General features: G+C 42.8%; 6 protein-coding genes across 6 annotated transcripts in view; 3 read left to right on the top strand and 3 right to left on the bottom strand.

Annotated features, from left to right (window-relative positions):
- Positions 1–10,357, bottom strand: part of Cln3 (CLN3 lysosomal/endosomal transmembrane protein, battenin) — a 12,334-nt gene extending 1,977 nt beyond the window's left edge. Inside the window, exons 1-7 of the mRNA XM_017910238.1 lie at positions 9,510–10,357; positions 5,994–7,781; positions 3,521–3,678; positions 2,628–2,786; positions 1,142–1,478; positions 755–904; positions 480–620 (exon numbers count right to left, since the gene is read on the bottom strand). Of these exons, the coding sequence (XP_017765727.1) occupies positions 480–620; positions 755–904; positions 1,142–1,478; positions 2,628–2,786; positions 3,521–3,678; positions 5,994–6,185 (1,137 nt within the window). The 5' untranslated portion in view covers positions 6,186–7,781; positions 9,510–10,357. The remainder of the gene's footprint in view (positions 1–479; positions 621–754; positions 905–1,141; positions 1,479–2,627; positions 2,787–3,520; positions 3,679–5,993; positions 7,782–9,509) is intronic.
- Positions 10,358–14,611: 4,254 nt separating this feature from the next.
- Positions 14,612–16,053, top strand: Trm7-32 (tRNA methyltransferase 7-32). Its single transcript, XM_017910229.1, has 5 exons — positions 14,612–14,782; positions 14,854–14,923; positions 15,011–15,210; positions 15,279–15,673; positions 15,743–16,053. Exons 1-5 carry the CDS (start codon positions 14,662–14,664, stop codon positions 16,049–16,051), a joined length of 1,095 nt encoding a protein of 364 aa, XP_017765718.1. The 5' UTR covers positions 14,612–14,661; the 3' UTR covers positions 16,052–16,053.
- A 358-nt stretch (positions 16,054–16,411) lies between these two features.
- On the top strand, positions 16,412–18,501 carry LOC108554806 (DEP domain-containing protein DDB_G0279099). Its single transcript, XM_017910199.1, has 4 exons — positions 16,412–16,426; positions 16,521–16,761; positions 16,871–18,037; positions 18,110–18,501. Exons 1-4 carry the CDS (start codon positions 16,412–16,414, stop codon positions 18,499–18,501), a joined length of 1,815 nt encoding a protein of 604 aa, XP_017765688.1.
- A 250-nt stretch (positions 18,502–18,751) lies between these two features.
- On the top strand, positions 18,752–19,746 carry LOC108554831 (probable U3 small nucleolar RNA-associated protein 11). The gene is made up of 2 exons (XM_017910230.1): positions 18,752–18,865; positions 18,977–19,746. The coding sequence occupies exon 2, from the start codon at positions 18,985–18,987 to the stop codon at positions 19,744–19,746; it is 762 nt and encodes a 253-aa protein (XP_017765719.1). The 5' UTR covers positions 18,752–18,865; positions 18,977–18,984.
- A 209-nt stretch (positions 19,747–19,955) lies between these two features.
- Positions 19,956–20,946, bottom strand: LOC108554805 (uncharacterized). The gene is made up of 4 exons (XM_017910198.1): positions 20,865–20,946; positions 20,643–20,777; positions 20,355–20,532; positions 19,956–20,274 (listed from the first exon to the last, which is right to left on the bottom strand). Exons 1-4 carry the CDS (start codon positions 20,944–20,946, stop codon positions 19,956–19,958), a joined length of 714 nt encoding a protein of 237 aa, XP_017765687.1.
- A 2,171-nt stretch (positions 20,947–23,117) lies between these two features.
- Positions 23,118–26,330, bottom strand: part of LOC108554804 (uncharacterized) — a 6,364-nt gene continuing 3,151 nt past the window's right edge. The window contains exon 2 of the mRNA XM_017910197.1: positions 23,118–23,200. Coding sequence (XP_017765686.1) covers positions 23,118–23,200 — 83 coding nt within the window. The remainder of the gene's footprint in view (positions 23,201–26,330) is intronic.

Below are 26,330 nucleotides of genomic sequence, written 5' to 3'. Positions count from 1 at the left end.
GTCGTGTAGACTATTTTCAAGTCTCGAGAACATAGATCCAACATTGAAACGATACAGCGCGGTCGTAAAGTCGATCGAACCTAAAAATACGACTCTCTAACACCAAGATCGAGTTAGCAGTGCGAGATATTTAGTAGAACATAAAGAATTTGGCGTGTATTATTGACTGATTTCCAAAAACTTGGAGCTCTCTTAAACGTTAAACTCTCGAAACTCGTGGTAAATTGGTGGTAAGTAACAGTTAATGAGCCAAATTGGAATTCCAAGTTAATTAGTAATTTTTCCGCTTCGCTGCACACCATTGAACAAACATCGTTTGAAACCGCAAAGGATTTTGAATGCCAACGACTTGGTCAGTGCCGTATAGGCATCGATCGGGGCCACTGGTCGATGCGATATTTTACGAATGCGGTATATCGTTCGTATTGCACTCGTGCATGATAATCGAGGATCTTTCGTAAAAATTATGGCTACGTTACCTCGGTGGACATTCGATAGAACGTGTTAACGTATGCTCCGCCACCGAGGAGGCCTTCCCACAAGACGAACGCGAACACCAGCCAGACGCTGGGCATGTAGTAGAACAGCGTCTCGCAGAGCAGAATTATGACGTTGATAAACTGGAACAGGTACGGGGATATCGTAAATCGTGAGTGTGCGTACTCGATTAAGGCCGCGAGAGGGATCGACAGCCTGTACGTTTCCGCTCGGTCGTGAGTGGCATGAGTAAACAGAGTTTAATCGGTTCTTTTACCTGTAGCACAGCCATGATCCAGATTTTGTTAATCGTAACGAGATTGACGGACGATCTCGAGATAAATACTCCGATCTGGTAGTCGACCTGGAGCCAGCGGTACTGCTCGGCATGCGTCAGCCAGATGCCATTGAATTCGATCAGCTCGTACTGAAAAATTAGCACGTTACACGTGCGAATGAGAATAGCCGGATCCGCGTCGCTTTACACGTACGTCCGATAATAATCGTATCTATGATTTACGTGGAAACTAGCAACAAGACACTTGTAATCTTATAGCGTAAATGTACGAGAAGGCAGAAAGAAAAAAAAATAAACAGCGAGGAAGCAGCGTGGTAGGGAGGCAAACAAGGTTCTACGAAAGCTCATGTAACAAAAAGGCATTACCAATCCTTGGTTAATGAAATATTCGAAGAGGTACACGAGCCCGAGCGGAATCATATACTTCATCAACCCCGGTACCAGATTGATCTTTTCTTTAAAGCTCTTCCTAGGGACCTCGATGATGTGCTCTTGGCTGTCGATACCGTTCTTAGTGATCGGGATACTGGACTGCGGTGGGTGTACCAGAATCAACCAGAAAGTGATTCCTTGTATGATCGGTACGATTAACATAACTAACAATGTTTGTTCGTTTGTCAACCACGTGGTGAGGAAGGCATAAGATAGCGCGCCAATTATTCCGGCGCCTCCAGTACCGGAAGACCATGTCGCGATTACTTGTCTGCGAAACAATGAATCGCTCTGAGTTATCGGGCAAATGTCAAGGGTTAAACGGGGGACATTCTGTGGAAAGTAATATCGGACGACGATAATCGAAACTTGACCGATAAAATAAATAGATCAACGAATAATCGAAAAAAGAAAAGAAATAAATCTCTACTCCGGGACCCGTGTCAAGCTTCGCGATCGCGTTGCAACAGGGATGCACGTAATGCACGTTTCGCGCGCTCGTGCACGTTTATTTCGATGAACTTTTGCAACGGCAAGGCTAATCGTTAGTAGAGAAAGAATGACAGAGAGACAGGGAGAGATAGACAGATAGACAAAGAGGCAGAAGGAGTGGATCGCGTGTTTAACAGTTATTACACATGAGTACAGACGTACCTCGTGCTTGCAACGAGTTTTTCACAATCCCGTACTGTACTTTTACGTGTCTTTCATTTTTATCTTATTTTCGTGCCAGTTCTAGAGTATTATGCCTTTTTTTCCTACTTTTAAACATGGAAGGCCAACCTGCCGACGGTCATTATCTTATCTCTACTTTTCTGGAACAACTGTCTAAATGCCAATATTACGGTTTTATGCGCCACCGCCTCGATACCTGCATCAACAAATTTCACATCGTATTTCTTTCTTTTCCTTTTGTCTCTACTTTCGTTCCTTTACCTTTGTTCTCTATCGTTACGTTATTTACTTGGCTGTACTTTTTCGCACGCCCTTTACATCGGCTCTCTCTCTCTCTCTCTCGTAGTGATCCTCGAGCATCGCTAAGATCAGAGAGACACAGATAATAAATTGTTATCGTGTTCGCTAGACGTACATAGGTTCACTGTGCGTAAAGGAGGAACAAACGGAAAGAAAAATACGATGCTTCTCGATTCGCGGGTATTTTTCAAACGCGAGTATAGCGACCGAGCCGTGCTCGTCTCTGTACGCGGGAGGCTGGTCTAACAATAAGACAGCTGAAGAAAAATGGGAAAAGGCACGACGAGCAGAACTCGCGTGTTATGGTCGCCGATAGAACAGACAGATGGCAAACGACGTCAAAGACACGCGCGCGATCGTTATAGAGGAAGAATAAAAATAAAACGTATGAAATAGAATGCGTCAACGGAGGAGACGAGGGAGAATAAAGAAAGGAGGTACTTACTTTGGGTACTGGTGACTGTAACTCAGCAGAGTAACTTCTCCCAAACCTGAAGAGAGTGACGTTACAACGACGCCCAGAATGGCGAGCCATTCAGTAGTGCTCAACGACACCACGAGGAATCCTGCAGCGGAAAATAACACACAGGTAGCCAGTCGAGCACTGTAATTAACGATTCGATTAATCGATTAGCGTTTCATTCACGGGAAATAGCGACGTGTCCGCGGAGGGACACGACTCCGGAGATGATCCACCCCACGAGGAACCGCGTGTATCCGCGGCTCCCGTGCCCAGAGAAAGCAACGTTTAAAAGTATACCAGAGGTATCGAATGCGTGTGACGAGAAGCATATGACGTCAACCGCCACCCACGCTCTCCTATCCAAAAGGAAACGCGTAGCCGTATGCTGGATAATGTCATTTGTGTCTCAAAGATCGATCTACCCGATGTCAAAGACATTCGTGTCCTCGCCCTATTTCCTCCTTTGTTTCTCGAATAATCTAAACCGATATCGCGATATAGGGATATCGAAACGGTACAGCGAAAGCCGTCGATAAGATAACACGCGGATTCGCTCGACCAAACGTCGTACTACGTCGAACTCGTAGAGCGAGATACACCTCGATAGAACCTGGTCGTGACGTCGCAATTTCGTCTGGATGCCACTCGAACAGCTGCATTTATCGCGGTAATTGGCCAGAAATTAAAGGATCGTTGTTCCCCGCCGCGTTGCATGACGTTACCCTGTCGTTGCTCTTTCTCGCAGTGCTCATACTGGCTTTCCGCGAATGTTCTCGCGTGATGTCGCGTTTACGCGGGATTTGCGATGAATGAACGATCAATGGTACACGCATTAAGACAGAGTATGCAAAGGAGAAGAAAAAGTGGATACTCACTGTACGTAAAACGGCAGGAACGGGGTGACTATTTTCACCGCCAACGACGGCAATATGTCCGCCAGCAATATGGCGCCTGTGGAGAGCGTGTTGCAGGATCGCACCCCGGTTACGTTCACCGTTATCATCGTGCCGTTCTCGAATTTCCGCCCAGGATCCTTAATATAGACGAAACGAAACGAAAAGGAAGGAAAGAGAAAAAGAATCGGTTTAATGCAAATTCCATTTGTTCGCACTGCAAGGGTAAAAGCGTATTAGAATCAGCTTCGTCTGTTATTTTCCCACAATTCGGTTTGCCTATCCGACGTACAGTCACGGAAGTTATCTTACGGCGGTATCTGTATTTCACGGACATTACCACCTTGAACGCATGGAATATTAATCTCCGTGGCTGTTCCCGACTTATGTAAGTTAATTCGCGTTTGCGAGCGTGCTGGAATCGCGGTCGAAAGGCGCAACGAAGAGCGGGAGAGGCGCTATGTGGCAGTTCATAACACGATGCGAAACGTACGCATAGATTTGTCGATGACATAACGAAAATTCCTCGCACTCGAGAATCTGTTCGCTCTCGAAGACGTAATTCAGCTTAATTGTTCGCTGCTCTAACGACTTTTTCCCTTCCCCCTGCCCCGCCGCTGCCACCCGCTTCTTCTGTTACTCCTTATTAGTAGCTGTCTCGGTTTCGCTCGCCTCGGGGACGAGGATCACGAGGAACGTAGTTAAACGAGGCTATTAATCGTCGTGACGAGCTGGACTCGTTGTCGCCAGACACTATAAAGCGAAACGCGGACTAATTAAATCGTAAAGTTTTACAGTCGGCTTAGAATTTCAGTCGAGCGATACACTCGGCTATCGCTGCTGATTGCTCGGATTAACAGGGCATCGATTACGTTTCTCTACTCCGAATGCGTGTCCGTATCGCATACTTTCGTGGGCTTTCGAAAACGACTCGCGGGACGAACATATTTTTCCATCGACGCGCGAATATCGTTTGCACTCCTGGCTAATCGCCGGGCATACCAACGCTCGCAAATACGCGCGATAACGTCGCGCTAATGAAAACAGCCGAAAAGGCAATAATAAGCTTTAAAAAAAGAGAGTTAAGAAGGATGAGAGCGGCGAAGAAACGCGATCCTCGTTAACGTGGACCGATTAGCTGGCGCCTACGGGATACCGACTCATCGGCCTTAACTCGAGAAAGGTCGAGATCGATAGAAACGATTATGGCGAATTAGCACGATGATTCGACGACGCCGCGAATCGCTCGGAAATTAAACATCGAACGCGTACAGCTGCGTAGGCGTAAGTTGCTAGCCAAGTCACCGACCAACGACGTCGCAACGTTATAGATCCGATGTAACGACTACGCGTTAGATAGGAGGAGTCGCGAAACTTTCGACCAATAATGGCGACATTCCATCGTACTCCGATACGCAGAAGTATCGACTGCAGTTTTCCTTTTTTACTTCTTTCCTCCAGATTTTTCCATCGGCCCACGCGCTCCTGAGGCAATCGGAGCGAGTGAGAACGGGCGTCCGATCGATACAGGAATCTAATCGTCGTAATACGGACTGTCGGGTGATTCATCGAGCCTTACGCAGTCGAGGCTTTACCAGAGTGCGTGCACGCCCGTGCGTTCCTCGCTGCGCGACGCTTTTCGTTGATAGGCATTGAACGACGCCGCGGACGACGCCGCGAACGTGCACGCGTATCTTCGTCGCGTCGTTATCGGGATATCGTAATTGTCTTTGGCAATCTATCGTAAACACGAGAATCTCGGAAAGCTTCCAGAAAGACAGAGTGTCGGAACGCGGCAGCGGTTACGCGTCGTTTCGTAATCGGCCGGCGATAGTCCTCGCAGCGATTGGGGGCGGTCGATGGACACGCGAGGCAATCGAAAGGTTTCGCGGACTTAAACCGATCGACTTGGAAGCTCGGAGGGATTCAGGCCAACCGCGATACGAAACGGTAAACGGTTGGAAAGAACGGAGTCGACGAGAAATCGCGAGGGAATCGCGTTCCCCGTGGCACGACACGGTGTATCGTCGCCGGAAACGACGACCCCGTGACGTCGCTCGATTCCGCGATTCTTTACCGGAGTCTCGTCCGGATTCTACGAATATGGCGTTACGGTACCGTTAATTATAACCGTGTGACTGCACCTCGGGCTTACGGCGACTCTAAAAGCGGTAGTTAGGTATTCTCGTTGCGCGCGTCGAGTTTCGCCGCTACCTTCGGCTCGTTCCTCTATCCTTCGGCTTTTTTCGTTTCCCCTTACTTTTTGCCCCTTTTTTCCGCAATCCGATCGAGGCGGGAAAATAAAAGCGATGGAAAATGAAAGGCCGAAGAAAATCGGTGGGAAGAGAAACATATCGAACCAGTTCCCTTTCTCACGTCCCTGGCAACCCCTCTCCGACACGAAGCGAAGCCGATTCGCTAACGGATCGATGTAACAGCTCTACCGTATACTCACCGTCGTGCCGAATTTGCTCTCGAGGATATCGTGCGCTGCGCTCAGCATCACCACGTATCCGTAATTGTTGCACAAGCCCAGCACCCAAAAGGCGGCGAAATTCCGCCATCGCGATCGCACCGCCACCGATTCCTCGTCGAACGCGTCGGTCGTCCGCCGCTCCGGGGCGGTTAACGGTTTGCCCTTTGCCATCCTTGCCACCAGTGGTATATCCTCGTGCCTCCTTGTCCTCTCTATCTTTCTCTCTCTCGAATCCCACGCCGTCCTTTCCAACCGTTCCTTCACCTTTTGATCCACGTAACTTCCACGCCCGTGCCTCTATTTGCCTTTTCTCCAGCTGCTTTCGACCTTTCTTTCCTTTCGTTCAGCTTCCAAGCACCGCCGTTAATCTTCCTCTCCTTCCCCGGACCCTTACTCTGTCTCTTCTTCTCCCCCGTAGATCCTGTTCCACCTTTCTCTCTCTCTCTTTCCCCGTAAAGTTTACGCTCCGAGTCTCTATCGGGGCAGGCCTAAGTGGAGCACGTGGGCCTTCTAAATCTGTTCCACGTTACGATACGCCACCGATCCTGTCCTTCTCTGTCCCTCGTTCTCCAAGATGACGCACTCCCGCGATGGCTTCTTTCTTTCGCCTCCACGGACCTCTCCTCCCTCCCTGTCCCTCGCCACTCGTGCTTCTCCTTTTCGTCTCAGCTCGGCTCTAGAGCAGAGTCAGCGAGCGGCCAAGCAAGCTTCGAGAAACTTCTCTCTTCCTCTCGTCTCGGTGTTTCCTTTCCGCCGCTCCTTGTGTATCGTCAGGTATATCGTGCAGCCCGAGCTTCCGCCGCTTCCACCTTATCGTCCGATCTTATCCGACGAAAACGAACGCGTTATTAACTCCACTGCCGTGTCTTCCTCGATCCAGACGCTTCCTGCCCGACTCGCGCGTCTTCGTCGTACGGAAAGAGGAAACCTTTTTCCAACGATTACCGCTAATTCTCCCAGAAAGGATCGTTGGACAGGCGAATTTTTCTCTCGTCCAAACCCAAGTTCAAAACCAAGGTCTTCACCGATAGGACGGATCGAGGTTCCGCGAGAACGCGCGAGATCCTTTTACCAGAGAGCGGAAAATCGGTCGAGAAATATCCTCGACGATGCTATTTACGGTCGCTAGTTTCGAGATTTATCTTCAGCTGCTCCGAGTCGAACGGTTCGCTCTCGTGGACCGGAGCGTAAAACAGAGCGGGAGATCCCGGTCGAAATTTATGCGAAATTACGTCACGCGAACCGCGACCTATGCGAACACAACGGGCACCTCCTAGCTGCAGGTACGACGTACAGACCGACCAGGTTCGTTTTTACCCAGAACCCCTACCTCTCCGGTTTTATGGGAGAGTCAGCACCAGCTACGGCACCAACGATAGCAGTCTCAGCGCTGACCAAGCTTCGAGAAACTTCTTTCTCGCTTTCTTCACCACGGTTGCACGCTCGATTCCAGCCGATTCTCGCTTTCTCGTGCCCACGCGATCCGATTCCGATTGTCTCCTCTTCGTCGCGTGCCTTCCCTTTATGTCCTTATTTCAGGTCGCTTCGCTTATCTTCGCGCCGTTAATCAACTTCTGTTCACGGAATGCCTGCGTAATCTAGAAATCGCGTCAGGAATTGTTCCCCTCCGCTCTTCTTTATCCGTTTCCGTCACTCCGATCTACGCCCGGTTAAATCCCCGATGGGCTCTGGAAGGTGCGTTGGCAGATCAGGCGTTTCCTAGGGAAATCCTTCGGCGTCACCGTGATCGCACTCCGACGTGGTGAACTGTTAAAACAGAAAAGCCAACAGGCGACCACGTCGATTAAAATTGCAAACCCTAAACGTTAGCAGATCGACGAGATGAAGAAACCGAGGGAAAAATTGTGGGAAAAACTGGGAGAGGGGAAATCACGCACGCGTAGCATCCGCAGCTGATTTCGAGGTCTTTCGTTCACGAGTAGAGAATCTCCAGGTGGGTCGACTTCATCGTGGATCCTCCTGAATGGCGCACAATTATTTAGAAAAATCGACCAAGCAAGGATCACGACGAAGAGTTTTATTTTCCAGCGGAAAATCGTGATCGATTTAGGCGTAATTCGTGGCAATTATGGAAGAGGATGGAGGGAAGAAAAGAGGAGGTCGGAACGAAAACTGCGTTCTAACTTTGATTTTCATGTAGCGACGAAAGGGAAGAGGTAGGGGCTGCCGCGTCAGTGGTTTTATTCCGCGCGATGAATAGACCGCTGGAGACCCGGAAAACGCGCCCAGGTCGCATTAAAACGCCGTCCTTGCGAGCTTTTTCCTATTCTAGGGACGACCAAGCTCGGCCTCGTTCCTTCCCGAAGGATTATTTCGGTCGTGGCCGACCTCGATCTAACCGGTGTCGTTCGGACAACGGATCTCGAAGCTACCATCGACCTTCTAACGATCGTGCTTGTCGCGCGAGAATCATCGATCGAAACGACGCCAACGACATCGGCGTTACGACATCGTTTATCTGCTACCTCCGATACCGAAAACTCGCGTCGTTCTCCCCTCTATGTCGCTCTGGCATGTGACGATTCATCGAATCTTCGGAGAATCGACTTAGCTAAGCGTTCGTTCGCGATCAAGCGTGTTCGTTTTATCGCGTTCGTCTCTGGCCTCCGATCGGTGGTCGCTTATCGTGTCAGATAGCTCGAAGCAGCTTCCGGCAGCAAATCCGTTTTCCTCGACAGCGTTTCTAGGTTCTCGTTGTAGGCTCGGCTGAGCTGCGAGAATAATAGCGGTTGCCAGGGCAGGCACACGCATCGGAAAGTTGGCCGACCAGCCGATCCGTTTCCACGATAACCGAGTTCACAGTCGTTTCGCGGTCATGCCACTTTTTCCACGCGATCGTCCACCCAGGGTCCCTGTTCTATTATTCTCTCGCTCACCTGCCTTTCTTTTCCCCGTTCTCCGTCTCTCTTTCTTTCTCCGCGGTGAATGAGTCCCGTGAAAGGCGGCGCTACGACTGACCAGGCCGAAGCGTGACTCATTAGCCGTTTCACGGAAGCGAATTTTTCGAATCGACCGAACGATCTCGTACGGAACTTTCCAATTTTGCATCGACTAGGTAGTCGAGGCGAGATAAGGGAAACAGTTGGAAAAGGAAGCTCGCGAGGACACTAGAGAGCGTGACGAAAGTTCGGAAGATGGGGTCCTCGGGGAAGACAGTCGCGAGACGAACCGGAGTCTTGGATCGGTCAACTGGATTTTCGCGGAGTAGTCGGTGAAAGGTTTCTAGACCAACGATGAGGGCCTGTAGTCGCTGTGGATGGTATCAACATCGAAAGTCTGCGAGTTCGAGAAGCGGTCTAGCGTTATACGCGATGCGAACCGCTGTCAAGCAACAATTTCTTGGACGGCTGAGACGATAACGGTTCGGATAACGAAAAGCGTCGAGGGGAGCGTTGAAATCAGCTGCCGATTGCGACCCATGTGCACTGCTCGCGAATCGAAATTCCGGACGAAAGAAGAAAAGGGAACACTCACCTATCCGCGGTACGTTAGTCCTCGGTTAAAGGGCCCGCCAGGTCGGGTGACAGCGATCAGGGAATGGATCTAAATGTTCTCGTAAAGGTACGAATATGGTTATCACGAAGCACAGGTCACAGAGCGGTAGAAAGACGATCTCGAGGACGAAAGGTATCACAGCGGGGTCTCGTTCGAGGTTGAAGACTCGGTGGCTTCTTCTTCCTGGTGCTAACCGATCGTCGCGCACAACACTGAAACAGGCTCCCCTTAAAGTGTCCTAAACGGAAAATCGATAGGTTCGGCTCGGCAGAGTCCGCGCGGGGATCGTAGTTTCGAGAAGAAGTTCGATGCACCGAGAGAGCTTGGCGATTCTGTAAAAAAGGAATTCGAGAACGCTCCTCGAGCGTCGATGCTCATGCAACGCGAATGTATTATCTGCTCCTTTCTATTCCGCTTCTTTCTCCGCTTCGCTACTCCTTTTCTCCTCTCTTCCACCGTTCTCCTTATCCCTCTTCCCTTTTGACCAACTGTGTCGCTGCTCGATCGTATCGGCGCTTGATCGACGCGTGTGACTCGCAGCGGAGGAGACACAGACCGACTGAGTTTGCCTCACAGCTGCGATCGTAGTAGCACGTGGTTGTCGCGGCGAGTTTCAGGTTCGAAATAAATAAGCTCCAGGCGAAATCAGCGAGTTATACCGCGGCGACGCAGGCGCGACCGCCTTCGAACTCGGCTCGGCTCGGCTCGGCTCCGCCGATCGGCAATAAGCATTCCGCTCGTGCACTCTGCCCCCGAAGCGTTCCACCAGGCCAGACCGGACCAAGCAGTCGGCTCACGACCGCCGAGCCGGTCGATTCTTCCTCCATGATACGCTTTTCCCGCTCCCTACCCTTGTCTTCCCTGCCCTTCCCTTGCCTTCCCTTCTTTTCCCTTCTCTTCCCTTCTCTTCCCTTCTCCAACCCCTCACCATCCCGCACAGCTCGGTCTTCGTGTCGACGAATCGTTGCCAGCATTGTTGCTCCGTTTCCAAACAGCCGTTTTCGACGCAGTTACGCCGGATCAAGTAGCTCTGATTAATCGCCGTACCCCGCGATGGGCTTTTAATCGAATTTTATTGCCAGCCAAACCATTTCGATCCATCCGCTAGACGCGTTGTATCACTTGCTGAAAATAGACTCGCTGCACCCACACCGATTGCACCCCGAACTTGCCGAGAGTTACGTTCTTCCTGATTCACGACCTGACGATTTCGCGGTATCGGCGTGTCACTAATTGGGTCTAATGACCGGGATAGAGCAGGTAACGATCGACCGATTCCGTTTCCGTGATTCGTCGATCCGACTAGTCTTACGAAACGCGTTATGTCGGCGAAGGTAGAAAACCAGGCGGTGAGAAACAGAGAGGAAAAGAGAGAGAGAGAGATTCGTGTACAACTAGGGGAAACTACAAAGAAGTTGGACAATAGAGAGAAAGAGTGGGTCGAGAAGCAGGTATCAGCCAGGTGACTGGTTCACGGTTGTTTCCGTGAAATCCCATCATGGAAGACTGAACAGCTCGGCCTTGAACTGAAATTCGTTTTCAGGATAGATCTCCACGAGCTACGAAAATCTTCGCGCAACGCAGAGCACAGGAAACGCGGAGACGAAACGCGAACCGCGTGAACGACACTGGCAATCTTTCTTAATTCCGTTTCACGGTACATGGCGCTCAATTAGTGTGTCACTTTCGTGACGGACACGTGCAACTTATTTTCCTACGTACGTTTTCCGCGGCAAGCGAAGGTCGTGCCTCGGACACGCTTGGCAATTGTATCGTGACTGATCGTCGTCGTCGTCGTCGTCGTCGTCGTCGTCGTCGTTTCAGCGTGTCCTTTGCTCGCGGACCGTTAACAACGTCCATTGCGATACCGTATCTCGCAGTCCGGAAGCTGCGATCACGCGAAACGCAATTTTGGTCGAACCATTTGGTATACGGTATCGTTGAATTACCTTTTTCTTCAAACTACCTCGTTTTCTATTCCCTTCGCTAACTGCGTCGTTCCACGATGCAATCGTCGAGGATATTTACCATCGACGATAACAGGCTCAACCCGATAAAAGGGAACGTAATTGATGCACGTCGTAATGACGAACGATTATGTTTGTCGAGCTTGACAAAACGTTATTATCGACTGGCCATTCGTCGTTGGTTAAACTGACCGGCGAATAGCCACAGGATCAGCCATCGAGGTTCCCCGGACATCTCGGAAGGTCGTCGTAATTACGTTTCCTACAGTTCGGCTTATATTGGTCGAGCAATGTCAAGCGATATTAATTCGGTACGGTGTGCTTCCTAGAGAAAACAGTGTCAGGGTTAGCCGAAGACCTTCTCTGCATCGCGCATAACAATATTTCGTACATTTCGCGCGGGACTCCCCCTCGAAGGGGACCAAACTCCACGCCGCTATGCCGCTCATCTGTTCGCGGAACGCGTGCGCGGGACAGAAGCGTTATTCTGTTCATCCTTTTTGTCGTGGAATGACAAACTGCTCCACCGGTCCAGATGGTCGAGACCTCGGTGCCACCCGCGATGGCTCGTGAACCAAGATCGATAGGCTCAGCGCGGACGGAAGGAATTTCCTAAGACGCCATTTTATTCTTAGACGGTCTGCGTGCAGCTAGGCTGCGCTACGTACAGCGCCGGAATGAGTTCTTTCAGCGTTCGTTTGAAGCGACGCGAAGCGTCCCGGCACGGGAAGGCGCTCGTTGCAAAATCGCTCGATTAAGGTCACAGTTGATGAAATGTATTAAGCCAATATCTTTTGAACCAACGACCGTGCGAGAGCACGCGTTATCAGAAGATGGTAGGGCAAAAGGCGCGGGATCCCGCGGGCCAGAAATAACATCTGGGTCATTTTAGAATTTCAATCGCTGACAGGAAATGGACGTAACCTCTCGATCGGATCCATGGATGTTGTTTCAAAGGCGGGACGAGCGTAATTCGTGCGGGGTCCATCGCTGGAACTCTCTTAGGATATTCGCTCGCCGCCAAGCGTTACGTAATTTCCGCGAACAACAAACTCTCCTTTGAGACTACGCGAGGAACGACGAACGCTCGTTGATGCGATTCCAGGCGTACACGAGTATCTGCTTAGCGACCAAGACTATTGTTCACGGGAAGGAGCAACTATTTCTGGCAAGGCGCGCGTTGCGATAACCTCTGGAACGCTATCAGGTCAGCGACTGTGTAGCGTTGCTTGACCCGTACGCAAACGTAACGTGTAACGCGCAGGATCGATATGATCGATTAACAATCGATAAATCCGTGTTCCCTTATTTTTTCCCCTTTCGCGCTCTTTCGTGAAGAAATTTCCCGCGTCCACGAGTCCTCCGTCGCACGGATGCCTCGAGATACGCCATTTTCCAATAACTAGACGACTTTTGGACGGGATAACTTGAAACGACGGAGATGATTAACGCGATAATGGAAACTGATAAAAACAAGTTGCTTCTTCGATTGCTATTATTTACATTCCTGTCGCCGGGTACTTGTCAAGTTATCGCGTGCGCTAAATACCAAAGGTCTTTAAAAGCCGATAATGAAAAGGCTCGTTAGAAAACACGCGTGTACGTAAACGCGGTTGTTATTAAATATATATCGACATTGCATCACGATTGCATAGAATGGTCGAATACGTAAGAAGCAGTGATAAAAAAGGAAAAATGAACGCCACGCCTCGTTTGAAATTCATGGGCCGTAGGCTCATTACGGACCCTGTTTCCTCTATTGCAAGGATGCGAGTGCATTATGCAAAACGCGCCGGCTAAGCGTTACCATCGTCTTATCTGGCGTATATCTGCATCTTATCGGGCTAAAGAACGTTTGGTAGCGTGCATGGTAACGATTCGCGATCAACGCGATCATACTTGCCTCCTCTCTCTCTCTCTCTCTATTCGTGCATTTTTCTCTTATCGACTAGATTTTCCGCCGACGCGATGGAAACATGAGTAACGAAAAACAAATGTCCGATTCAATGGTTGACGCGTGGAAATAATCGACGCCATTGAATCGTCAAAAGTTCGAAAAGGCCATCTGCAGAAAATACACTTTGCAACGCAAATCAGCGAGGGCAGATTTTCGCGGCTGTATATGCGCGTCGTTCGACTCATGCACGAAGAATCGAGACGGAATTGTTATACGTTTGGTGAGAACGTGCAAATATGCGATTATGTAAGAAGGCACTGGTCGACTCGAGTTTCAGACAGACACAAAATCCTCGTCCTCTTCGCGGAAAATAGAGTAAACGTTGCTAATCGTTCGATGTAATTGTCATCCGTCGTTATGCCATAGCGAAGAGAAAAAAGAACGAATTTTTTCGTATTCGTTGTTCAAAAGAGGATCTAAACGAACGTGATAGCGTTGTTACTTCGTGGAAAATGAGCTTAACGTCGACGATGGTTTGCGGTAATCATGAATCGCAAATAAACACCAATAGGATTATATCTAGGAATAGTTTCGTTTTTTCATCGAAACGGGAATTCCAGAATTGGAAAATTAATGAAATCGTCGAGAAGATTTACGATGTTTATTTATAGGACGAACTGGAGTACATTGAAAACCCGCAATTTTCAAATACTTTTCAGGATGCATCATCGTTGCGTGGGGAAATAACAGTGACTACTGTCATCGTGGCTACCATTTGCACCGTGATTAGAAAAGATTTTACAATTGGTCTTGAAAGAGCCTATTGGCCTTCATTGTGTAACATTTTGTTCTACTTTAATTGCTTCGTTTGCCAGCGTTTCGTTACGCTTGATAGAATCTCGATAATATACGTGAAAATGTTTTTCTCAAATGACACGTTCGATGGTGGAAAAACAAGAACGCTTAAGTAACAAATACAAAATAATTGGTTTTATCTTTAGCAACGTTTATTTTCCTTCATGGTTCAATACGTAAATATTATTTCCTGATCTAGAGATTATGATATGCGTCTTTGTACAATAAGGAATGCTGACTGAACAAATATTGAATTTGGCGGTTCTTCCGACAATGATACCAACTGATCGACTCTGATACTCTAGGTTATAGTACTTGCAAAAATCACTACGTTTGTCAACGTGATGATAATAGAAACCTAACCAAAACGTATAACGAAAATAAACAATAATTGGATATATATTGTTTAATTATGGGAAAAACATCAAAAGACAAACGAGATATATATTATCGACGAGCAAAAGAAGAAGGATGGAGAGCAAGAAGTGCTTTCAAATTGCTCCAAATAGATAACGAGTGTCACATTCTAGATGGTACGTATATCAAAAAATAATTCATGTACTATGAGAATAAAATCTGATACTTTGTTTGTATGTCAAACAAGGAGTGAATAAAGTTGTGGATTTGTGCGCTGCACCTGGTAGTTGGAGTCAGGTTTTGTCACGAAGATTAACGTACGTATTATTTTGTCTGCAACATTCTGTTTGAAAATCATGTTTTGTAAAATATTTAAATGTCAATTACATTTCTTTCATGAACAGCGAAAACTATAAAAAAGCTTTGGAGAATGGTGATGCAACACCACCAAAAATAATTGCAGTTGATTTACAAGCTATGGCACCATTGGAAGGAGTGATTCAAATTCAAGGAGACATTACTAATATTAACACTGCGAAGCAAATTGTTTCACATTTTGACAATGAACAAGCTGATTTAGTTGTGTGCGATGGTGCACCCGATGGTAAGCTTGAATCGATATATTATTTCATTGACACTTATAAGTAATGTTTACTAAATAATTATTCACAGTTACAGGCCTACATGATATGGATATTTATATTCAATCTCAATTATTACTGGCAGCTCTAAACATTACTACACATATACTAAGGCAAGGAGGCACATTTGTAGCAAAAATATTTAGAGCCAAAGATGTAACGTTATTATATGCTCAATTAAAAATATTTTTCCCTTATGTTTATTGCACGAAACCTAGTAGTTCTCGTAATTCTAGTATCGAAGCATTTGTAGTCTGTAAAGATTATTCTCCACCAGAAGGTTATAAACCTCATATGTTGAATCCTCTTTTAACTCATAAGCCGTGCGATTTTGATGAGCTTACTGGAGTTAACAGGCTCATTGTTCCATTCGTTGTTTGCGGAGATCTTAGTCAACCTGATTCTGATACGTGTTATCCGCTGGATGTAAGTTATTCGGATCTGTTATTATCGCGTGATATTACTTTCCGTTGTTATCTGTATCTTTTGTTTCAGTTCGAGGGGAAAGAATACACGTACCACGAGCCGGTACAGACACCGATTGCTCCACCGTATCAAGAAGCACTGGATTTGTTGGAGGACAGAGATACCGATTTCAGAAGGTCTGATGTTAATGTTGTGGTAGATAATCTAAATTTCATGACCATATCAGATATTAAAAAACAAGCTAAACAGAGACATATCCAGAAAACTGAAAGCAAAGCAAGCAAATCACAAGATAGTAAAAAAGATGATAGCAGCGAAGATATGTCGGGGCTAGATCAGTTAATGTCTTTCGACTTATTCCATGAATCTAATAATTAAGATAACGCTAACGCGTAAAATTTGTATATTAATTTTTGCATCGTATAATTGAATTTTAACACGTTATAAAATATTGTAAATATATCATCTGTATCGTGAAATTGATTTCTATTCTGTACTCTGATTCAATAAAAATACCTATTGTTTAAACGATAAAAGTTTATATTTATTTTTCAATTTCTATTCCCGCTTTGGTAAATCGACATCCGTCTGATTTATCCGCACAATTCAAATATGTATCATGTGACGGAATGATTTTTTTTCACATACATATATATATATATATACACTTTGTGCGGTATTGACTACGATGTAATAGTAAACATTATATCGTCCCAGTTGCGACGACCTCATCCAAACATGACTTCAGAAGAGGTATTTATTCAAAGATTTTTCCAATTATGCTTCTTACCATTTCGTGCGAAAACCGTACGATCTCTGTTTCTTGTAAAATTTGTACGTCGAACAGACAAGCCGGACTTGTTACGTGTGCAAGAAGCTATTTTGCTGTGCACTGTGCCGTGAACGACATGAGGAGAAGAAGCACACGAAACGTCAACCAAACTGTCCAATCTGTGCGAACCAGAAACTTCCATTGAAAGCCTTCGAAGATCCAGCCCTACTCTGTCACATGGTAACCACTCATCTACCTCTCTATTGCTACTTGTGCGGTGAAATTTTCAAGCAGAGCAAAGATTTGGAATCGTTCGGTGAGTATCTTCGTAATATATTTTATTTTCGCTTCAAATATTCGTATGCGTGATCGATACATTCGATTTAATTAACTCAGAATTATCCTGATATTTTCTATTAACAAAGGCACGTGCAAGTGGTGGAAATCTCAGCATCGTCGCTCACTGAAATCGGAACAAAAGCCCATACTAGGTACACCACCTTTGACCTCGGAAGGAAAGGAATCATCTGAATACAATGGCAGCAATATCAGTTCATTGACCTCTCCTCCAGAACTTTACAGAAACACGAGCACGCCTATGGTCGTGGGTCAAAAGACCAGCTTCGACTTCAAAACGCCCAACTGTTCGAACTTCTCCCTGAAAACGTCGAAAATTGATTCCGCATCGGTGAAGAACAGTCAAACTTATAGCAATTTGCAAGGAAGCAACTCCAAGAGCGATAGTTCCAACAGTAATTACGTAAGTCTTCCCTCGGCCACTGTAGAGAAGGAAATACCCTTGCGTTTGGTACCATCGAATCACGGAGACGAAGAAGAGCTCTCGAAAAATAAGTTGAAAGTGCAAAACACCATGAAGGACAAAAACGATAATAATCCAAGCGAATGTTATATAGATAATAATTGCGTGGAGGATATGGAGTTGACCAATATCGAGCATGAAGTGTTACCAGACTCTCAGAATTTAGACATCTATCCGGGAGAGAGACGTTCAGATTCCTCAAAGAGGGTTCGATTCTCCGATGAATATGAGAATCCTGTGGAACCCAACTCGGTGGCTACTTTTAATATGACAGAGAACGAAGAATATTTCGAAGCGTGCGACACGTTGTCCGAAATGAAGCAGTCTCTGGAAAAATCGCAAATCAAGATTTACGAGGACAATGCGAGAAACACGGAAAAAGAAAATAATAGTCCAGTCGAGGTCAATGTAAATGATAAACACTCATCCGGTACCTCGCGAGTAGTGATGATGGTAGTCGTGGAGAATAATTCTAACATCTCAACTTCCGACCTAATAGACTCTGGCTTAAGAAAATTGGACCGCGCCATTTCCAATATGAACTTTTCGAACAACAGCCAGAGTTATGCTAGTTGCAGTAGTTCATTAACATCGAGTGATTGTTGCTACAGCGCCTCTAGTGATAACTATTACTCATATCGAAACGACTCAAATAACCCACCTAGTAGAAGTTCAAATACATCACCGAATAACAAGGCTGGTAGCAGTAGCTCTACTGGACTCTTATCAGTGGTCACCAACGCGGTAAAAAGTGTCATGAAAAATTTACCCGGTATGTACATAGATATGTACTAAAAAAAAAATCAAAAATAATTTGTACTTACTTTTTTTATTACAATGATAGGTTTCTCCAAGAACGTCGAAGAAGGACAAGTTTCTTCAAGAGTTATTCCAACACCCTCTACTTCGGAATCTTCCATGTTAAATTCTGCATCTTCCATTTTACAAAGACCAGGAAAACGACCAAGAGATGTTACCGAATATATACCTTCGACACAGCGGCAAACAGACTTTTCCGTTCCTCAGGTTGAACCCAGAAGTCCTCTCGCGAAACGGCATCGCGGATGGTACAAAATTAAAGGACGAGAACCAATCGCGAGAATGCGAAATCGGCAACATCCATCACCTCGTGGGATATCGTCGGAAACTCAAGTTTTCCACCAGGGATCGTTGTCAGTTGGCAATACAGTTTTGCCTCTTCCTGACAGAGCGCACCAGTCTACACAAACTGAATAATATTTGACAATTAAAATTTTAACGATTAATTTTGCGATACTATATTTTACTTATAAACTATGAAATGTTTTACCTAATGATATTCAACAATGATAACATTTTACTTCCAATTTATCATTTCGTTCTTATCGTCAATTATCCTTTTGTTTCAAGATATTGAATATAGATTATAAAGTTTCTTTATTAATAAACGAGAAAATGTTTCATTATGTGATTTAAATTCTTTGCCTCCTATGGCGCTGCTGTCGATCGCGTGTATGTATCGACGTTTCAGGTTATGTTCTTCAGTGTTACGGCATTCAGTTGACAATAGTTTTTTTTAGATATAACAATTGGTTTTAATATAGTTGTGCATTACCTCTGGGTATGTTATTTTATTATTTTAAGTCTTACTTTTAATATACACAGGATATGTGATTACTAAAGAGACATTTCCTTTCGACAAATTTAAGTATCTGTTTTTAAATTCTTTCAGTTTTAACAATGTCTTCGTGGAAAAAAGCAGCAAAAGCTACTCAAAAAACTCATCGCGAGAGGCATCAACCCGAGAGTCGCCAACACCTGGGCATTTTGGAAAAAAAGAAAGATTATATTCTCAGAGCCAGAAATTATCAACATAAACAACAGACTCTGAAAGTTTTGCATAAACGTGCACTAAATAAAAATCCAGATGAATTCTATTACCATATGATTAATTCTAAAATTCATGGTGGAATCCACATAGAAAACAAAAAACTTCAAAATTATACACCGGAACAGATACATTTAATGCAAACTCAAGATATTAGATATGTTGCCCATAAAAGGAACATAGAAGCAAAGAAAATAGATAAGTTACAAAGTCAATTACACATGATAGATGCTGCAAATGAAACCAAGAACAAACATACATTTTTTGTCGATAATTCAAAGGAAGTGAAAAACTTTGACCTCGTTAAAAAGCTAGATACACATCCCGCATTACTTTCCCGGCGTACAAACAGACCAAAATTAAGTAAATTAAAGGACATGAAACTACCAGAATTAGATAAGTACAGCTTGCAAAGAATTGAATCCATTAAATTCAAAGCTTATAAAGAATTACAAAAGAGGGTAGATAGAGAGAGGAAATTGATGGTTGTACAACAAAAATTTGAAATACAAAGAGCATTAAAAGATAAAAGAAGTACAAAGCCAAAATTGATAAGTAAAGAGACAAAGGATGCTGCTCCTGTTTATAAATGGGAATATGAAAGAAAACGATAATTATTATTATTAGTACTTGTATTCAAGAGATACTTGTAATAAATCTAATTCTTATGAAAATAATTTGTTCTTTAAATTTCTTAGTTAAGCTTGTGTATATTATAACTATATTTCCTTCCCAACTAAAACTGTTTTAAATCTAATCTAATTAACTTGTAACTTTCATGTAGTTGTCTATTGATTAGTGCTTGATTTATTGCAATTATTATTTAATCGATATCCACGATCGTTGTCTTAGTTCCTGGTACGGTTATTACTTCTACATCATTTGGCGTAGTAGTCTCTTCAGTTTCCACTACAGTTGTCATCTTCGTCGTGGCCTTTGTCGTTTGACTACTAGCCATTGTTGATGTCATTCCAGTCTTCATCGTCGTGGACATTCCACCCATTCCTGTAGTTCCATTCATTGCTGTCGTTCCGTTACCTGGTACTGTAGGCAACTCGGTTGATATGCTGACACAATCGTAATTTAATTGCCAAAGCCGTTTCTTAGATAAAATATCCAAACGAAGGCAAGCAGTGATCGATCTTTGAGTAAAAATTAAATAATATGTAACGAACGTAATATAGCATAGTTTCGTTAAAAATTACATTTAAGTATGGCTCACCTAGGAAATTTATTGAGTTCCAATACATTTATACATGCGTACGAGAAGTAACATCTTGGTATGTTGGTACAAAATTTTAATGGCTTATAATCAGTAATTGTACTGGCTCTTAATGTATCAAAATTTAACATCACGTCGATATTCAATCCGTTTCTTTGATAAGTAAAATTAACGCAAACTGTATAGAGCGAAATAAATTTTAAAGAAGATTAGGGCCGAAACGATGTAAAAGTTTTGGGAAATAACTGAAAGGGCAAGGAGACGATTATTATATGACGAAAAACTTACGATTCTTTTCCGCCTTGTTGTATAAAATGACAACACTTTGACAGCAGGAGCAAGAATAAGAAATTTTACAAACACAATATTTTTGAAACGTCAAAGTTGTTCTATAGCCCAGAAATCCGTTCGATACGGGATGTCCTATTACACGAGCATGTTTTGTAATTAAAACTCATGTAAAAATAAATTGGTACGGTCATATAAAACAGAAAACAAAAAGAAACTAACTTTCTTCCGTGGTACCACTTGCCCAGTAAAAGATTAAACGGAACAAGAACGAAATCAGGACACCGTATACTCTAGAATTCATGCTTAGAGTCCTTCAATGGACTTTTTCACCGTGGCACAATCACAATTCAACTAAATGGATAAATTACATATCTCACAGTTATACTGACCAGTATCGACAATCGGTGTTCCACTAAACAATATTCCCTCGTCTCGGTGGTTACTCCACAGGATGTAATTATTGAGGTATAATAAAAAAAAAAATAGCTTTTGAATACATCTATTTATTCGTCGCTTTTCCCAGATAACGCACATTATGGTTTTCAGTCAATAGCCTCGAACGAATTATACTCACGGACGAGCTATTTTAGAAAAAATATCCCAATAATTACACTTTTCAACATGAATTTCCATTTGTAATATTCATTGGGTAATTCTTATAGGGTTTACATCCCTAAAAACGAATCTGTAATCGAAATCACCCTCGGTATTCGAAAATTGAATTTTTCCAAAAACGAACGGTTTTAAAAAAAAAAAAAAAAAAAAAAAAAAAAAAAAAAAAAAAAAAATGGAAATTTAGAAGGGTCATTTTAAAATTAACAAATTACTCAATTTCTGTGATGAATTGATGAAATTTTATAATTGCATCGTAAAGACGCTCCCTTAACGAACTTTCCAATATAATTTCAGAATTCTTCTATGCAACTAATTTATTGACTACATCGACGCATTATAAAGGTAATATCAAATTGTTATTAATAACTATAAAAATCATAAATTAATCACAAATATTGAGTAATTCGGTTATTTTTTTCTGCGTGAACGAGCGTGTGCGTAGAAAATGAGAAGATTGCAAAAATACGCGGGAAGGATTGTTATCTCTATGGCGGTGTGCCTGCATCATGCCAAAGAATGTGAATTTTGTATTAATATATCCTTCAGTTGTAAATAAATAGTGTAAAATAAAAGCTATTGTTTTTCCATGTTTTATTAGACAATATTCTGTTAAAATAAATAGACTCATACAAAAGTAGAAAAATATCGGACTCGTGGAATATCACCAACACAAAGCCATTAAAGGCATAGAATTATTTTTTATAGCGAAAAAAGATCGATGCAGTAATATAAATATGTAAGGTATATGTTTATTGGATTCTAGGTCAGCTAACCATATGACATACAAGATAGAAATATTTGATAGTCAAATAAAGATTCAGAAAAGGAAGATGGTTTAGGCAGACAAAAGGAAATAAAATTAATTTAAGCAATGGCCTCTTATAACACCAAGATATAGAGAATGCAGTAAAATTGAAAGGTATGTTGTATTCCTGATTTAAATAAATATTAATATCAGTGGTCAAAGTCAATGATCATCGCTAATGTGTTATATTTCAGAATGATGGAGTTGAAGTATATAAATAAAAGAGAATGGTTTGAATGAAAGCAACGAGAAGAGTAAACGCATAGTATGTCAATTTAAGAAACAGGAAAGAGAGGGGCAGCATATATATCACCAGAGAAGGATGTGTGACATGGATGTGCAAATATGAGGATTATTGAAGAGATGGAGAATGAACAATTGGTAATAGTTTTGAAAGGTAAAGATAAATAATAAATTGACCATAAAGTGTGAATGTTGCTTTAAGACATATATCTGTAGAAATACGCAACAGAACTTTGAAACTATAAAAACAATGTCAAAAGGAGGTAAAAGGTACATCTTATATATTGATGATTATTTGAGAGTTATTATTTGTTTTGCTCTTATAGGAAAAGGGTCAGACAGCTGAAGCAATAAAAATATTGGTAACATTGAAAGAAAAACAATCTGTCAAGAAGTTGAAAGGTACACATATGCTTAGAAATGAAGGTGAGTTTGTGAGAAAAGAGAGTCCAGGTGTGTTTAAATCAAAAGGAAATAAAGCATGATTTGATTCCAGCCAGGATACTGCAATGCAATGGAGATGCTGATAGAAAGGACAAATCTACCATAAAGATAATGACACTTGTTCTTAAGTTGAAAATATGAAATTTTTAAAATCACTTTTGAAACACTTTTAATTTACTTGAATTTACTTAAATCTTTGAGATTTTGTACATAATGGTATTTCAATAAATGGTAATAAAGTATTAAAAATTGACTGATTTTCTCAAAAAATATTTGAAATGGCTTTTTGTATAAAAGCTAATGATTTTATGTAAATGAAAGAAATGTGATATGTATAGAGCAAGATAGTACAGACTAAATAATAACTAATTATTAATAAACAATAAATTATTCAATTGTGAACTTAATGGAGCTCCAACTTCTTTCGTATCATCAATATTTTCACCAGCTTCATCATTATCATTATCATTTTTATCATATTTTATTTTGTATTGTTTATTATTTGGTCTGATGTGATTTGGATCTTTATTTATAATTAAAATACTTATAAACTGTACAATATATGAATATATTACAGAATAATTAAACTAAAACCTTTTTATTTATATGAACTTCACTTTGTCATTAAAGACGCTTACGTTGATTTTAATTTTATTCATTTCAAACGTTTTTGTCATGAATATTAAGCACTTTCTAATTTGTTATTTTTGTAATAGAAACATATTTGTATTTGCTTCATTGATATTAATAAACATAAGAGGCATCGCTTGATATTCTACATCGATACTTTAGTACATAGCTATTTCAAAGGCGCAGCATTTTCCCGCCACAAAAATACCGGTTACAACCAACTTCCAGTTGGTGGCAAAGCGGGTATACCGGTAACAAATGGTGGAACATTCTCGCGCGTGAAAAGAAAATATTAAAGATTTCCTCAAAACATTTCATGAAGTAGTGATACCGGCGATTGTTGTTCTAATTGCTACAACTGAGGAAATATATGTTTATGGACAATAACGCGACGTGTCCGGTATTAGTTCGCGATAATGCAGGTGCAGGTTACGTTCGCAACATTATTCTAATATTTACGAACAGAACATAGCAGGAGTTTAAGAAATTGTGAAAAATTTACAAAGTTCAACATTAGTAACTGTGAACATTTCTTCGGTGGTAACATACTACATGTGGAAAAAGGTGATGTTGCATAGTGTAAATCGTACAACGATACGTGTGGGAAATGAAGTGGTGTGGGAAATGAAGTAGTGTGAGTGCGGGACCCTATACCACTACCGCATTGTCCGTTATTATCGGCTGTACTAGATTCTAGACTTCGAATGGCCAGTAATATATTTGAATACTTTTACTCTGAATAGGCAGCTTGTTAACAATTTTTCCAATTTTTCTTCAACCTTGACGTTCAATTGTAAAGCAGCTACGTATTATCACTTATGCATACTAAACTTCGATTGTGGATTAGGATATTTCATTATTCCTGCATAGAATAGATTGTTTTCCAACCAATAGGGAAATTATTTTACGATTGAAGGTGCATATGTGAAATAAAGTGACGGAAAAGCAAGTGCCTGTACAATCGTGCTACAGAGTTTACTTTTCTCGCTTATATTTATGAAATTATGCTTTTCGATTAGATTCCTTTCGTATAACAACGTTGAAGAGATTTTCCTCTAACTAGTTTACCGATATTTTTCCGATTTCGACAATTCTTTCCGAAATTTAGTGGCGAAAGTATATGTACCTGTCCGATCGTGCAGCGCAATTTACTTTTTTGGTTTCTTTCTCCATAATTAGGCTTTCGGCTCCGTTTTTTTTTATTTATCTGCGTAGAGTGATCTCTTCCTTAACGGGATTGGATATTTTTTTTGCGTTTTGAGCGTGCGTTTCTGAAAAATAGTGCCGAATGTGTCAGCGGGTGACAGGTCGTGCTGCGCAGTTCACTTTTTTGCTTTCCATTGCCAAAATTAGGCTTTTGCCTCCGGTTTTTTTTATTTATCCGCGTAGAGTGATCGCTTCCTTAAAGGGATTGGATATTTTTTTTGCATTTCGGGCGTGCGTTTTCGAACAATAGTGCCGAATGTGTCAGTGGGTGACAGGTCGTGCTGCGCAGTTCACTTTTTTGCTTTCCATTTCCAAAATTAGGCTTTCGGCTCCGTTTTTTTTTATTTATCCGCGTAGAGTGATCTCTTCCTTAACGGGATAGGATATTTTTTTTGCGTTTCGGGCGTGCGTTTTCGAATAATAGTGCCGAATGTGTATGTGGGTGACATGTCGTGCTGCGCAGTTTACTTTTTTGCTTTCTATTTCCAAAATTAGGCTTTTGACTCCGGCTTTTTTTATTTATCGACGTAGAGTGATCTTTTCTTTAAAGGGATTGGATATTTTTTTTGCGATTCGGGCGTGCGTTTTCGAAGAATAGTGCCGAATGTGTCAGTGGGTGACAGGTCGTGCTGCGCAGTTTACTTTTTTGCTTTCTATTTCCAAAATTATGCTTTTGACTCCGGTTTTTTCTATTTATCGGCGTAGAGTAATCTTTTCCTTAAAGGAATTGGATATTTTTTTTGCGTTTCGAGCGTGCGTTTCTGAAAAATAGTGCCGAACGAGTCAGTGGGTGACAGGTCGTGCTGCGCAGTTTACTATTTTGCTTTCTATTACCAAAATTATGCTTTTGACTCCGGTTTTTTCTATTTATCGGCGTAGAGTAATCTTTTCCTTAAAGGAATTGGATATTTTTTTTGCGTTTCGGGCGTGCGTTTTCGAACAATAGTGCCGAATGTGTCAGTGGGTGACAGGTCGTGCTGCGCAGTTTACTATTTTGCTTTCTATTACCAAAATTATGCTTTTGACTCCGGTTTTTTCTATTTATCGGCGTAGAGTAATCTTTTCCTTAAAGGAATTGGATATTTTTTTTGCGTTTCGGGCGTGCGTTTTCGAACAATAGTGCCGAATGTGTCAGTGGGTGACAGGTCGTGCTGCGCAGTTTACTTTTTTGCTTTCCATTTCCAAAATTAGGCTTTTGACTCCGGTTTTTTTTATTTATCCGCATATAGTGGTCTTTTCCTTAATGGGATTGGGTATTTTTGTTGCGTTTCGGGCGTGCGTTTTCGAACAATAGTGCCGAATGTGTCAGTGGGTGACAGGTCGTGCTGCGCAGTTCACTTTTTTGCTTTCCACTTCCAAAATTAGGCTTTTGACTCCAGGTTTTTTTATTTATCCGCATAAACTGATCTTTTCCTTAATGGGATTGGATATTTTTTTTGTGTTTCGGGCGTGCGTTTCCGAACAATAGTGTCGAATGTGTCAGTGGGTGAAAGGTCGTGCTGCGCAGTTCACTTTTTCGCTTTCCATTTCCAAAATTAGGCTTTAGACTCCGGTTTTTTTTATTTATCCGCGTAGAGTGATCTCTTCCTTAAAGGACTTGGATATTTTTTTTGCGTTTCGGGCGTGCGTTTTCGAATAATAGTGCCGAATGTGTAAGTGGGTGACAGGTCGTGCTGCGCAGTTTACTTTTTTGCTTTCTATTTCCAAAATTAGGCTTTAGACTCCGTTTTTTTTTATTTATC

Source organism: Eufriesea mexicana, unplaced genomic scaffold (assembly GCF_001483705.2).
Source record: "Eufriesea mexicana isolate 0111107269 unplaced genomic scaffold, ASM148370v2 scaffold77, whole genome shotgun sequence".
NCBI classification, from domain to species: domain Eukaryota; kingdom Metazoa; phylum Arthropoda; class Insecta; order Hymenoptera; family Apidae; genus Eufriesea; species Eufriesea mexicana.
This window is presented reverse-complemented; position numbering and strand designations above follow the sequence as displayed.

Coding starts and splice junctions, on each gene's coding strand:
- Trm7-32 (XM_017910229.1), top strand. CDS start 14,662: ATGGGAAAAACATCAAAAGACAAACGAGATATATATTATCGACGAGCA. Junction 14,783..14,853: donor CGAGTGTCACATTCTAGATG/GTACGTATATCA, acceptor ATGTCAAACAAG/GAGTGAATAAAGTTGTGGAT. Junction 15,674..15,742: donor ATACGTGTTATCCGCTGGAT/GTAAGTTATTCG, acceptor CTTTTGTTTCAG/TTCGAGGGGAAAGAATACAC.
- LOC108554806 (XM_017910199.1), top strand. Junction 16,762..16,870: donor CAAAGATTTGGAATCGTTCG/GTGAGTATCTTC, acceptor CTATTAACAAAG/GCACGTGCAAGTGGTGGAAA. Junction 18,038..18,109: donor TGTCATGAAAAATTTACCCG/GTATGTACATAG, acceptor TTACAATGATAG/GTTTCTCCAAGAACGTCGAA.
- LOC108554831 (XM_017910230.1), top strand. CDS start 18,985: ATGTCTTCGTGGAAAAAAGCAGCAAAAGCTACTCAAAAAACTCATCGC.
- LOC108554805 (XM_017910198.1), bottom strand. CDS start 20,946: ATGAATTCTAGAGTATACGGTGTCCTGATTTCGTTCTTGTTCCGTTTA. Junction 20,778..20,864: donor AAGTGGTACCACGGAAGAAA/GTTAGTTTCTTT, acceptor CTCGTGTAATAG/GACATCCCGTATCGAACGGA. Junction 20,533..20,642: donor CAACAAGGCGGAAAAGAATC/GTAAGTTTTTCG, acceptor CGCTCTATACAG/TTTGCGTTAATTTTACTTAT.